The 14,794-nt window shown below is 41.7% G+C and overlaps 1 protein-coding gene across 1 annotated transcript in view; it reads left to right on the top strand.

The window, feature by feature from the left end:
- Positions 1-14,794, top strand: part of PRKCQ (protein kinase C theta) — a 126,534-nt gene that overhangs the window by 39,532 nt on the left and 72,208 nt on the right. The window contains exon 2 of the mRNA XM_036461247.2: positions 14,375-14,500. Within this exon, the coding sequence (XP_036317140.1) occupies positions 14,383-14,500 (118 nt within the window). The 5' untranslated portion in view covers positions 14,375-14,382. The remainder of the gene's footprint in view (positions 1-14,374; positions 14,501-14,794) is intronic.

Raw genomic sequence — 14,794 nt, 5'->3', positions numbered from 1 at the left:
CCCTCAACCTCCGTTTTCTCACCCTCTTAGTTTACCTTCCCTGGTGTCAGTCCTCCCTCTCCTGTGCCTCCATCCCCACCTTGGAGCCTCTGTTGCCAATAAAGATGAAAAATACCAAGGCCCGGTCTTATGGGTTCTCTCTGTGCTTCTTGAAGTTCAGTGCTGTGCTTCTTGAACTTTATGGTACAGCGAGGGTCTGTTAAAACTCAGATTGCTGACTACGCATAGGGAATATATTATAGTCAGTAATCTATATATATAAAGAGCCAGGGTCCCTAAACCAAGGCTCAACCAAACACCAGAAGCCATGGCAATCCAGCACTGACTGCAGCCTATGCCTGCTCAATGACCCAGCACTGACTGCTGAGGGGGCTGTGGATCAGGCCCAGAGAGAGAGACAGGGTCTGATCCCCAGCCTCCATGGCAGCTGTTGCCTCTCTCTTTCTCTCCCAGCTTGGCCAGCAGCCATGCCTCTGTTTCTCTCTGGGCCTCCTAGTGGGGGCTGCTGATCAGCCCTTCCTCTTTGATCAGGCCCAGAAATAGGCCCAGAGACACTGATGGCATAGAAACCAACCAGTCAGAACCAAATCTGGGTGAAGTGCGAGTTGCCAATGGCTGCCTAGGAGGTGGAGCTTTTGATGCTGACTGGGATAGAAACCGATCAATCAAAACCTAATCTGGGTGAATTGCAAAGGAAGAACCTAAGGTGGGGGCTAAGGAGAGGTTTTAAGGGCCACAGCTATTTGGTGTAAGGTGTAAGAAAGAGGTTCAATTTTTTAATGACTGGTTTGGCAATACAGTGCATATGGTTGGCTATCAGTCCAGAAATAGGGATTATGTATTTTTGTCTGTTAAGAGCATCTCCTCCTGCTGAAAAAGGTTTTTCCCCCACATTTAAGCAAAGCTATTCTATATAATCTATCTATACTAATAAAAGGGAAATATGCTACTTAGACTGGGTCAACAGGCCATTTTCTGGATGTCCGACTTCCTTCCAGACAAAGCCATGGTGGTGGGCTGAGGCAGAGGCAGTTAGGAGCAATCAGGCCTGCAGGGGAGGGTCTCCTATTGGAGATGGTACAGGCTGGGCTGAGGGAACCCCCACTGTGCATGAATTTTGTGCACTGGGCCCCTAGTATAGTAATAACTATGTATGGTGTCAGATGGATACTACAATTATCAGGGGGATCACTTCATACACATATAAGTGTCTAATCACTATGCTGTACACCTGAAAATAATATTATATTTCAACTGTAATTGAAAAATATAAATAAATACTCAGATTGCTGAGCCCCATCCCTTGGCTTCTGACTCATTGGGTCTGGGTGGAGCTAGAGGATTTTCCTTTCTAAGGAGTTTCTGGCTGCTGCTGGTGCTGCTGGTCCCAGGAGCTGAGCTTCCATCTGAGTGGGTTTCCATCTTGTGTGGGGGTGGTGTCCACTGCTGCTGTGGCCAAAAGTACCGATGTTCTCTTCTCACACAGTAAAACTAGTATTCCCTGCCCAGCCAGTGTTGCTCAGTGGTTGAGCATCAATCCCATGAACCAAGAGGTCCCAGGTTTGATTCCCAATCAGAGCATATGTCTGGATTGCAGGCTCAATCCTCAATAGAAGGTATAGGGGAGGCAGCCTATCAATGTTTCTCATCTATGTTTCCAACTCTCCATCCTTCTCCCTTCCTCTCTTCTCTAAAAAAAATAAAACAGAACTAGTGTTCCCTGAGAATCATAGTCATGTGTGGCTTTTATATTGAGAAATTAGATCCAAAATGGGCTATTAAACTCATAATAAATCTAAACTGTCTCAGGTAAAAAACAACAACAGAGGATCTAATAAACTGTAACAGTGGCTATAACAGTGATTTTTAACCTTTTCCATCTCATGGCATGCATAAACTAATTACTAAAATTCTAAGGCACACCAAAAATATGTTATGTTTTTTGCCAATTTGACAAAAAAAATAGGTATAGTTTTGATTTTGTCACACTGGATAACTATTGTTGTGGTGGCTACTATCATCTTTTATGTGACAACTTAAGAGAAAAGAGGTCAGTGCCTCTAAATGTGGTGATATTGCATGTTTTAAAAATTCTTGCAGCACACCAGTGTTCTGTAGCACACCAGTTGAAAATCACTGAGCTAGAACAATGACAAATGGTTGTCAGATTTATAAATTCATTCTGAATTAACAAGTTAATAGTTAATGGGCTAATATAGGAACCTAAATAGTATCTAATCTCACAATTCCCATGACTTCTAAGCTCCAATTACAAATACGCTTGTGCAATCAACTCATTTCTAAGTTGGGGATTTTTCTGTGTGCAGCAAGATGTGGGCCACTCGCCTTGACATACATGCACACATCCACCCTAGATTGTTGGACCCTCACTCTGCCTCTTTTTCTTCCTTCTCCTGGCCCTCATCCTTGGTCACCCTGTCTCAGCAGCTATAGCACCCTTCATGTGATGGGAAGTGCCACCAGTGCTGCCTGTCATGGCAAGTACAGGAAGGATTCTGAGTATATTATTCTGTACAAAACCATTACTCGTCTACCGACTGAACATTGCTATTTCCGCTTGCTGTAGTGATACTACTAAATACTGTATTTTCTTTGAAAAAGTGTCATACACCCTCAGGAGGAAGTGGGGTGTGGGGTTAGAGCAGCGTTTGTTACTGGTGCATACAGGAGTGACAGCCCACATTGCATGTCTTGTTTTCTCTGACTCTAACATGAAGTCCACCCTGGTTAACTGGCCGTGTCCCTTTATTCACAGGATAAGAGGACAAGAAAGTGGCATCCAGGCTCTCAAACTCTCCTACTCTGATCTCTCCTGACAGGACAGGCCCCCAAGCTTATTGAGAACAGGACTCATGTCACACTTTTGTATCTAGTACAGTGGTTTATACATAATAGGTGGGTTTAGAAATGCTTATTGAGCATTGGCAAAAAAAAAAAAAAAAATAGGTGTGTATGTTGCTTCATTTACTTAGCTAGTGCTTTATGTGAATTCTAGGCCATGCCAGATAATCCACTAAGCAAGTTACCATCATCAGTAACTAAATTTCACCAGGAGAATTCCTAAGGATACATTGGAAAAGTCCTATATGATAATGATAGCTACCTTTTCACTAAACTCTATTGTAAGCATGTCTCAAGAATTAATTCATTAACTCCTCATGATAACCCTATGAAATGGGTCTAGTATTTTCCCCAGGTTGCAGATGCAGACACATAGTCACAGAAAGCTTACGTCACTTGACTAAGACATTTCAGTTGGTAAAAGCTGACTTTTCTACCATAGTAGTCTCATTTACATACCTGTGAGCTTGTCCATGTGCCCACTAGCTCCTGTATCTCCATGCCTCTTTGCACATTGCAATGTAAAGGCTAGCGGACAATGGACCATGTGCCCAGGTATGTCAGCCTCACCTTCCCAGTCAGTATGCTCCATAACCAGAGCACCTGGGGGTCCTGGCTCTGGTTTGACATCCCTGGTTCAGGTGATGTATTTCTCTCTGAGCACCTAACTGGCAGGAAGAATTATCCCCCTGCTGTATTAGGAAGATGATAATGCACACTGTGTCTGATTTGACCTACTGGGTTGATAAGATGGCAGAGTCCCAGAGAAAACTGTCCCTTTTCCCCCAGACTTTATTGAGATAATAGAGGCTCGGTGCGAGAGATTGGTACAGTGTGGGGAGGAGGGTGTCCCTCAGCCCAGCCTGCACCCTCTCACAGTCTGGGACCCCTCAGGGGATGTCCACCTGCTGGCTTAGGCTTGATCCCTGGGGAGATCAGGCCTAAGCTGGCAGTCAGAACTCTCTCAGAGTTCCAGGCTCTCACAGTCCAGGACCTCTTGCTCCTTACTGCCCACTTGCAGCAGAGGCTGAAGAGGCTTCTACTATTGCTTCTGTACTTGCCAGCATGAGCCTGCTTCTGGCTAAGTGGTGCTCCCCCTGTGCGAGTGTACTGACCACCAGGGGGGACTCCTGAGTTGAGCGTCTGCCCTTGGTGGTCAGTGCACATCATAACAACCAGTTGTTCCACCATTTGGTCAATTTGCATATTAGGCTTTTATTATATAGGATAATTGCCACTTAAAAACTGATTATACTTAAGGTATACAACTTGATGATTTGATATACATATACATTGTGAAATATCCATGACAACCAAGCTAATTAATATATCTTTCACCACATACAGTTCTTTATTTCTTTTCTTTTTTTTTTTCTTGTGTATGTATGGTAAAGATTGTCTTTTAAGAGTAAATTTTGACACAATAAACAGTCAGAATCAAATTTGCTGCCTATAGGAGACAGCGTCTTTGAACCCAGTAAGTTATTATCCACACTGTGCTTAGAAAATGCTTACAAAGAGACTGATTTGCTCCAACTGTATAGAAGCAGTTATTTTTATTCTCAAGTCTGGCCACAGAAATTCTCACTAATATAGTCAGCCACCAGCAATGGCATGAGTGGAGAGAGCATAGAGGTGAGATAGCCCACACTGGTGACATCTTGGGAAAATTACCAAGGTCAGCAGTGGTGACCTCACTTCCAGAAGAGAAGTTGAGTTATTCTAAGAAACTTCAATTCTGCTTATATTACCCACTTTTGAACTCTTCAGATTACAGATATGGGATAGAGAGATTAAGTCATATGTATTGACAACAAGCTAGTACCTCAGGTAATCAAGCAAGTAGTCAGCACAGAGGGTGCTGAGAAAGCCTGTGCCACCAGTTGTAACAGGTCCTTTCTAGTGAGGGACTGGTGGAGCAGATGGAAATTATTTATGGGGAAATCTCCAGGCTTTCACTTCCTCTCTGACCTGACCTTAATAGGCCTTTTCTAGCAAGAAATCATTGACTAGTTTGGGTGGGACACTTAGCAACCAAGGCTAGAATTGAGGTTGTGCCAGTACTAGTGGTATGACCTTCAGCAAGCTGCTTACCTACTCAAGCCTCAGGTTTCTTGTCTGTGGGATGGAGCCAATTGTACCTACCTTGTGGTTTTGGTGAGAAGATTGAATACTATACATTTTCTAACGCTCTTTGCAAAGTTTTGTGAATTGTAGGGGACCCAATAAATAACCCCTCTGGACTGTGCTTGTGCTTAAAACAAATGGAGAGACAGATCAGGAGTCAGGAGAATGGAGAGAGAGAGAAAAATGTTAATTTGATGAATAATAAAGGCTGGATTGGTGGATATGACCAAAGTGTTTTAAGCAAATTGGTTGGTCATCGTCCAGAGTCCTAAGCAATGCTGGACAATGGCCAGGACTGAAACAGATAGGCCCCACCATGCTTATGGCATGCCAGAGAAGAGTGAAAAGGCATACTCTCTGAAAGTTAGCAGGTCCCCTCAACAGAGAGAAGGATTCTGGACTGGGCAGGCACAGTTTATTCTTCTAAAACTCATCCATAAGATAAATCAGTCCTCCTCCCATGGGGAGCAGGAAAGAATTTCTGAATATGGCAGTACATAAATGAGATTCTTGTAAGCTGAGGAAGACTGCAAGGTGGCAGTTATGCACACCCTGTGGAGGTGCACAGAGCATTCACAGCAGAAGAAAAGATGTAAAAACAAAGCCACTGAGGTGGAGAGTTGTGTGTATTCTGCAAACAGAGAAATTTAAATAAGCTGAGTAAGGGGTGTTGTGTGGACAGGGCAAGTGGAAGCCAACTCATGAAGGTTTTTAAATAACAGGTTAAGAAATCCTGATTTAATTCAGTGCAGACTGGGACAGTTTTTTTTGTTTTTGTTTTTGTCTTTTAGTATTTGGGTACTTTGATCAGAGCTATGCTTTAGTAGGACTATTATCCTGTCACATTAAAACTAATATAAGAATATTATTGTATAGGTGTTTTATTTTTTATATTTCAATATTTGTTTTGTTTCTATGCTGTGTTTTTGGTGGAGGAGGGGAGGGTGTTATATTAGTGGGCTTGGGCTGTCATAACAGAATACCACAAACTGATATTAAACAACAGGCTTACACAATAGAAATTTCTTTTCTCACTGTTCTGGAGACTGGGAAGTCCAAGATCAAGTTCCCTCACAGTTAGTTTCTGATGAGAGCTCTCTTCCTGGCTTATTTATGGAGCCTTCACACTGTGAAGTGGAGGTGGAGGTTGTCTGGACTCTTCTCCATATAAGGGCAATAGTCCTATTTTGATGAGAGCCCACCCTTACAACTTCATTTAACTTTAATTACCTCCCTAAAGACCCTGTCTCCAAATATAGTCTCATAGGGCCTTAGGGCCTCAGCATATGAATTTGGGCGGATACACTTCAGTTCATAATGGAGGGGTCTTGCTGGCATTTGCAGGTAGTGGGTACCTCTGTTGATAAATCCCCCTTCCTTGCTAGTTCTGTTAGGCTTGTTTTGTCTTTACAGCACATACTTTAGCAATTATTTTAAACTACTGCCTTCAGTTCATACTTATTTTAATTCACTTTGAGACCATATTTGTGGATGAGAGACTAATATTTAAGCTGACTCTTTTTATTGTACTACTTGATAGAAGGCTCAGCCACAGGATAACACACTTCCCAATTATGTATTATGATCGTTCAGGAGTTACTGTCTTTATTCTGTGCATATGGCAAGGCAAATTATTTTTTTTTATATTTTAGGTTGTTTTCTACAGCAGTAGGTCATTTCATTAAGCAGTCTTCTTTACCTAAGAAACCTTTTATCATCTCATAAAGAAAACTAAAAGTTGTAGATGGAGCTTAATTTGTCAAAGTTTACCTGATGTTTAATTTACCAAATTTTGGCTGAACTGAAGCATATGGAAATTACTGAATGCTTTTTTTCCTTTTTTTATTATTGATTTATTTGTGTTCTCTTTGCTTCATATTAGAGGTTTTGATATTTCTGTGAGACTATTCCTCTTGTCACCAAGGTATCTCCAGCTAAATTAGAGCAATGCTTGTGCTGTCCACATACATTGAGTGGCCAGATTACTATGATCTCTAAATGCATAATATATATATTAGAGGCCTGGTGCATGAATTTGTGCATGGGTGGGGTCTTTCCAGCCTGGCCAGGGGGAGGGAACATGGGCAATTGGCTGGCCTGCTTGCTGGTCAAACTCCTGGTTGAGGTGGCAATTTGCATATTAGCCTTTTATTATATAGGATTATATACTGAGTGGCCAGATTATTATGCATTTAGAGATCATAATAATCTGGCCATTCAGTGTATTTTTTAAATAAAAAGTATGCTCATTCTTATTTCATTTGCTGCAGAGGAAGAGTTGTTTGGATCTTTTTTAACTGATGAGATTACATAGCAGTTCTATTGCTTTCTGTTTTTATGTGGCGTCACCTTTTGCTATTTGACCATGACCCTTGATATCATTGTGAAAACATTCAGCAGGTTTGAATTGTGGCAGGTGAGTCAGTCTAGGTAAATAGGTGAGTCAGCACCTAGGGAGTTAAGAGACTGGAATTCTCAGTTCTGTACTTAATCTTGCATGACTTAAGCACACCGCCAGTTGAACATCTATCTGCATCATAGCTACCTGCTAAAGATGGATGAGATCACACTTACAGGTGAAAACATTGAGCTGAGAGAGTAAAGATTCTCTAGAAATTTTAAGTAAATATTGTAACGATATTTCACAGCTGGGATATCAAAAGCACAGAAGATTGCATGGACCTACTTATAGTTCATCATGATAAGTGCTGCGTCGACATGGTTCTATTAGAGGGTTATGTGCGCAATAAGAGAGACATGTGGGTTTTATGGGAGCTCAGTGGCAGAGCACAGAGTGGTCACATCATGCAGCCCAGATATATTTTCCTCTCTTCTTTCCCTTTTTTGTAACAACTAGTAAAGTCAATAAAGTCCATTAGAAAATATATCAGAGTTGCAATAATAATAATAATAATAACAATAACAACAACAACAAACACTTTTTGAGAGTTTTCGATGTGCTACCCCATTCTGAGCACCTCCATGTATTTGCTCATTTCATCCTCAAAGCCCTGTGAGATGAGTAATAGTGTTATCACCATTTTTCAAATGAGAAAACAGGCTTAAAGGCTAAATAGCTCCTGCAGCTGAGCTGGGAATGGCATTGATTCTCTGCCTGTAACAACGACACCAGGGACTCTTCCTTTGTATTGACTTCCTCTATAATTGTCTGCCACCTAATTGAACCATAGTGTACCCCTGCAGGTAAAAGAAATGCATAAAGATTAAGAGATTATGTAAAATGTCACTTTTGAAAATTAAGTTCCTTAATAAAAATGCATTGAGCTTAGGTTACCTGTCAGAGAGAGGGATCAGCCTCGGAGATTCATACATGATTAAGACATGGTCCCTGCTCTCAGAGCTCACAGTCTTATGTGGGGACCAACATGAGCCAATAAATATGGTAAAACTAGAGGCCCAACACACGAAATTCGTGTGCGGAGGGGGTCCCTCAGCCCTGCCTGCATCCTCTCCAATCTGGGACCCCTGGGGGATGTCTGACTGCTGGTTTAGGCCCAACCCCACAGGACAATCTGGAATTGCTGGCTCCTAACTGCTTGCCTGCCTGCCTGCCTGTTGATTGCCCCCTAACCGCTCCCCTGCCAGCCTGATTGCCCCCAACTCCCCTCCCCTGCTGGCCTGATGGTCCCCAACTGCCTTCCCCTGCTGGCCCAGTAACCCCCAGCTGCCCTCCCCTGCACCCTGGTCATCCACAACTGCCCACCCCTCGGGCCTAAACAGGCAGTCGGACATCCCTTTCATAATGCAGGACTGATGGCTCCCAACTGTTTGCCTGACTGCCTGATTGCACTAGCCACTCACCTGCCAGCCTGATTGATGCCTATCTGTTTCCCTGCCGGCCCGATCATCCCCAACTTCCCTTCCCCGACAGCCCAGTCACCCCCAAATGCCCTCCCCTACATATTCCCTCTTTATTAGATAGGATTTTTTCTTTAACTTATTGAACAGTGTACCTGCCATGGTCTTGACAAACCAGTAAAAATGTAAACCCAAACTGATCGCGGGAGGGGGATGGGAGGGCAGGAGCCTCCCAGGCAGACTGCCAGGGCCACAGCTGGGAGCAGATGGCGCCAGGTTTGTACTGGCCGAGGCGAGTAGCAGATGGCACCTCCCAGACCTACTGCCTGGGCCGCGCTGCCGGCTCTCATCGGCAGCCCTCCCTGGAACTGGGGGTCTCCAGCGGGGCTGAAAGGACTGGGCACCGCCATCTTGTGTCTTTGGGAGCTGACATTTTGTTGCAGAGTGATACTTAATTTGCATATTACTTTATTATTAGATAAGATAGGATGCCTAAATGTATGAAACAGCATGGCAGTTGGAGAAATGGCAATAGTTCTGCACAATCCTAAGGAAAGTTCTTCTGGCTGCAGACCTGTCTGGGAATGAGAGATTGCCAGGACTATAGAGAGAGACTCAAGATAAACTGCTGTGATGAGTCAAACAAGAGAGGGTACAGAATGGAGCTCAGGCAACAGTGAAATGGGTGGTGGAGGTAGGAAAGGAAAAAAGCAATTTGCTTGTGGTACATAAGGAGAAAGGTGACATCAGAGCAGAGTGCTAAGCTGAAAGTTTTGGCACCATAGTAAAGGGCAGATGTGAAAGGCGGGACAATGAGTTCGGATGGGAGGATTCCCAGGAGCTGTCCTGGAGAGAACTGAGTGTGTGGTTTGATTGCTCAGAGGAGAGGTCTGTAGATGGAACTGGCCCTTGGGCTCTGGTACAGCCTGGCCAGAACTGCAGTTTGTTGTATAAGTAGAGCACTGTACTCACACACGTGCTGTTTGTTATCAATGGAAAGTAAAGAGGAGATTTATGAAATTTACACTCACAGAGAAACAGGGGGAGGACACCTAATAGATCCTGCATGTATTTTTGCACACAAATAATTCTCCTTTCTATTTTAACACCTCTGGAAATCCCCTTTCTCACCATCAGCTCTGAGCACAAAAAGCCAGCCCACAAAAGCTTTCATGTTAATTATTCTTGTTGTACTTATTACAGATTTTCTGGGCTATTCAGATATACATATACATATACACACATACATAGATGTGTGTATGCATGTGTGTGCTCAAGAGAATGGTGGAAATTTACACTGCAAACCTCATTCTATAAAAGTATATGATACATGTTGTCCTTGCCATTGTGAGGTAAGAACATTTCCAAAATATTTGCTAATCGCAAGGGTAGAAAATTATTGTTTTTTTATATTTAAATATTTTAACTTTTTTTTAAATTATTACAGGATCTGTAAGCATTGAATATTTATAGCTCTTTAAAGAAAATGTATTATCAAATTCTAATATTACTTTTTTCTCAACCATTTGAACCAAAATGCAAAATTTCAAAAAAGCTTAAATACTGCACAGTAAAAGTTGTTTTGTTTATCTTTAAGACTTCATTTCTATCTAGTAAACTGAGGAGGCTACTCTTAATTACTTTAGGGTTTTAAATCAATATTTTATTATATGAATTCGCAGTTTCCAAATGAATATTTTTGCATTTTATCTATATACTCTCTGGACTTATTATCCATGCCTTAAAATGCCAAAAGCATATTTAAATTAGATTTTTAAATTATCATATGGCAAAACTGAATTTTGGTTTTGGTACATAATTCTGTGAATTTAAGTTTAGATTTCTGTGAGCTCTATCATAGTCAGGCTGTAGAATAATTCTATCTTCCCCCAAAACTTGCTCATCAATCCCTATAAAGCTATACCTTGCCCCTTTCCCCAACCACTGGTAACCACTGATATTTTTTCTCCATATTGCTTTGTCTTACTAAAAATAGTATATTAATGCAATTATACAATATAATATCTTGTTTTATTTAGCATTTCTTGAATTGCTGACAAGACTAAACACTTATTCATGCAACTAGTTGCAGCTATGTTTTCTGTATTTTTTATAGTTTGTGTCATTGCCACTTACTCATTCAGGTCATAGGTAGCATTTATACAAACTTGCTGTGCTTATTACATAAGAACTAGAAGCCCAGTGCACAGATTTGTACACATTAAAAGGAAATTAATTAGAAGGTGGCCGGCAGGTGAGACTGGGCAAGATGGGCCAGACACGCCCTGGAGCAAACCTCCCCTGGTCCCTCATCAGCTGGCTGCACCTATGCAATGCCACTGTTCGGAGGGTGTCAGAGTGAGTGGGCTCCCTCCAGCAGAGAAGGTCCCTTAGCCTGGCCTGCAGGGATCAGGCCTAAACCAGCAGTCTGACATCCCTTGATGGGTCCTGAAGTGCAAAAGGCACTCTGCAAAGTTGCTGTTACTCGGCAGCTTCTGCATTGAGCATCTGCTCCCTAGTGGTCAGTGCTCATTATACCTACTGGCCGGTCCATTAGCATCATATAGATGACGCTAACTAATTGTCTGTGGTAATTTCCATCCATATTGCCCCTGCTAAATTCTTGGCTTTATGTTTCATTATTTTCTTGAAATATATAAGACCTTACAAATAGTAATATCATTGGATCTAGTAATATTGTAGTACTCTAGTGATCTAGTCTGATGCAATATTCCTAATTTTTTTTTTTAAATTATAAAAGGAGCCAAAACGGTTTGGCTCAGTGGATAGCGTGTCAGCCTTCAGACTGAAGGGTTCCCAGGTTCAATTCTGGTCAAGGGCATGTACCTTGGTTGCAGACACATCCCCAGTAAGGGGTGTGCAGGAGACAGCTGATCGGTTATTCTCTCTCATCGATGTTTCTAACTATCTTTCTCCCTTAAGCTCTGTAAAAAAAAAAAAAAAAAAAAAACAATAAAATATATTTTTTTAAATTGTAAAAGGATGCTATGACAGCATATTTCTAGTATGGAGGAGTCTAAATGTGAAACTATAAGACTTTAGTAGAGCACATCCAGGTGCTGTCTCTCAGGAAACGTCATGCAAGAATGAAAAGGATGCTGTCAAAAACAATGTAACATAGGCTGTTTTTATGGTAAAATATTAAATGAAAAAGCCAAATATAATTTCATGCATTCATATGAACACAGCATGTAAAACAAAACAATGCAAAACCTGTTTATTTTTTTAAAAGACTAGAGAAAAATACATCAAAATAGTAATAGTGATTTGATTTCGTTGCTGGAAATGTGGGGTGATGTTTCAATTTTGTGTGTTTTCTTCATATTCCATACGGACCACTTTATTGTTAGAGGAGGGGAAATTTTTCTGAGGAATTGAGGAACAAAATGCTACCTTTGGCCTTTAAAAAATGCACCCCAGAGCTTGAGACGTTATTAAAAGATGTGTAAAGTTAAACACACAAATGTCAATTCGCTTTTCTGGATGTCAAAACGTCAGATCCTGTCACTGGGACTAGCCCGTTAGAAAGAGAGGCAGTGGCGTGGCTCTCACACAGGTATATGCAAGAGGCAAACTGTCAAATGCTCCATGGTGAGTGGACAAGGCAAGAGGATCTGGTGAAATGGCAAATGAATCTGCACTGCTAATGAAATAGGTCAGCTGCTGTCTCAGAAGCCCTGCGGGAGGCAAGGAGGTTTTGCTGCTCCTCTTTTTCATACAGAGAAACCCTGGTCACCTTAGAGGTTTCTGTCTATTCCCACACAGATTTTCCCAGGGGCATGCTGAGTTGTTGTCACCTAATTGTGAACCCAGCCTGGAAATGGCAGAATGACACATCCCTCTCTAAAGGTCAAAGTGCTTGAAACTCACACTTCATGAGTCTGTGATCCCTCCTGACTCAAGAAAGAATGACTTACCTTTACTTGTATTAAAGAAATCTTCAAAGAGTTCACGCATGGCAAATGTGCTCAAATGAGAATCGTTCCTGGTGATTTTTCCTGATTACTGGAGATACCCAGATTTCTCCAAAAGACCTATGTGGCTCAGGAGAGGTAGGGAGGGGTCTCAAAGAAGTTTTCTCCAGAGAACTTTCTGTTACCAGCCTGCCTACTGCCTGAGAATTCTAAAAGCAAAGGGTGAAGGGGCCCCTAAAGACAAATTCGGGTTATCCTGCTGCTAATTCAACAAATTGACCTACAGGGCATGTGTTTCAGAGACTAAAGACACCCCAACAAATCATGGTTCTGTAACCAGCAGCTCCTCTAGTTAGACCTGCTAAACGCTGCAGAAAAATGGGGACTTTTTAAAAATCCATGAAATTAACCACAGTTGTCATGAGCCCCTAATTTGTCTCACGCTAGGTTCAGAAAACCCAAAAGATCCAGAGACAACTGGCATTCCCCAGGCCTGGTAAACTTTTACAACTCTACCTGATTCAGGATTCCGGAAACAACATTTCTAGCGAAGTCATTGATTCTCACATCTGGATTCCCATTTGTCTGAGCAGTTTACTTCCTTTATATAAGGTAGAAAAGAAAGCCAAGGCTTTAATGGTTAACTTTGTTCTTGTTAATTTGGCTTATTTTATAAACTGATTAAATTCAGAGACAGTTCAAGAAGCCAAAAGAAGTAACTTTTTCACTGAATACCAGTTAATAGTTTCAAAGTTATGTGACCTCATAGAAGAGTAGGTTAAAAAGCAGGGGGGAAAGAGTGCTTAGTTGAGATAAGTGGCAGCCAGAGTAAACAAGGAAAGGAAGGAACAGCAGGTGAAGATTCAGACTAGAATCCTAAAATGTGTAGCCAAGACTATGATTTTCCATCTATATCTCTAGGCAAGCATAATTATGAGTTAATTGGCTTTCGTGAAGTTCTTTGTTTATCCTTGAACAGTAAAGCACTGTTTTATGGCAATCAATGATTTAGGGTTTCTTTTAAGTCTTTCATGATGTTCAAAAGCTTATTTTATATGTATGCATATTTACATACTCACACATATATATGGCAAGAACAGAGCAACCTTTTTGAAATGTCTAAAGTACATAGGGCTCAGCTGCTAAATACCTAGAGTCAGTTCTACCACACACACAAATAGCCCATGTAAGAATTTTGTGGTGTCATATTTAACTGGTGTGACTAAAATAGACTCACTCTTTATAAACTCGTTTTACTATTATTGTTAATTGTTTGCTGACTACCTACCTGAATAACAGAATAAATAAAATGTTGGGAAACGTTTGCCTCTGTCTGCATTAAATCAGACATAACTGCATTAAATGAAAAGTGGATTACAATTCCAACTGACCAGATTGAGTAACACAGACTTCCAGAGAGCCTCCTTCCCTGGCAAGTCAGTCTGTGGTTTGGGATGAGCCCAATAATGTATTTTGCAGAAGGGGGAGTAAAAGCATTTGTTCAAATGGAGAGTGAAACCATTTGAAGCTGTGGCTATTGGCAATAAAGCACTGGTTAGGTGGCTAGGGGTCACCAAAAATAATACATTTTACAGCCTCTCAAATAGCATTTGTCTTTTGTCACTTTACAGGAGCCACTATGTCACCATTTCTTCGAATTGGTTTGTCCAACTTTGACTGCGGGTCCTGCCAGCCTTGTCAAGGAGAGGCCATTAACCCTTACTGCGCTGTGCTTGTCAAGGAATATGTTGAATCAGGTAAGCTTGAGTGGGTCTTCCAAGAGGGGGGGGGAGGAAGATCCTGCTATGAACTATGAAGCAAGGCCTTTCCAAGTCCTCAAGGTCATCTGGCTCAAACTAATTTTCCATTCCAGGAAACTGATGCCCAGAGAAACCTAGTACTTCCTCAAGGGTAAAGGGCTTAGTGATCATCTCTGAACTAGACCCAGGTCACCTGCCTGTGTTCTATTTCACTGGACTATTTTCCCACATAAACAAAGGGAGCAGAGGAAAGGAGAAATGTGTTTGAGGACTTTAGGTGAGGAGTTAATG

Source organism: Pipistrellus kuhlii, unplaced genomic scaffold (genome assembly GCF_014108245.1).
Source record: "Pipistrellus kuhlii isolate mPipKuh1 unplaced genomic scaffold, mPipKuh1.p scaffold_m20_p_1, whole genome shotgun sequence".
NCBI lineage: Eukaryota > Metazoa > Chordata > Mammalia > Chiroptera > Vespertilionidae > Pipistrellus > Pipistrellus kuhlii.
Note: the sequence above shows the minus strand (reverse complement) of the source record. Positions and strands in the feature narration are given on the sequence as shown.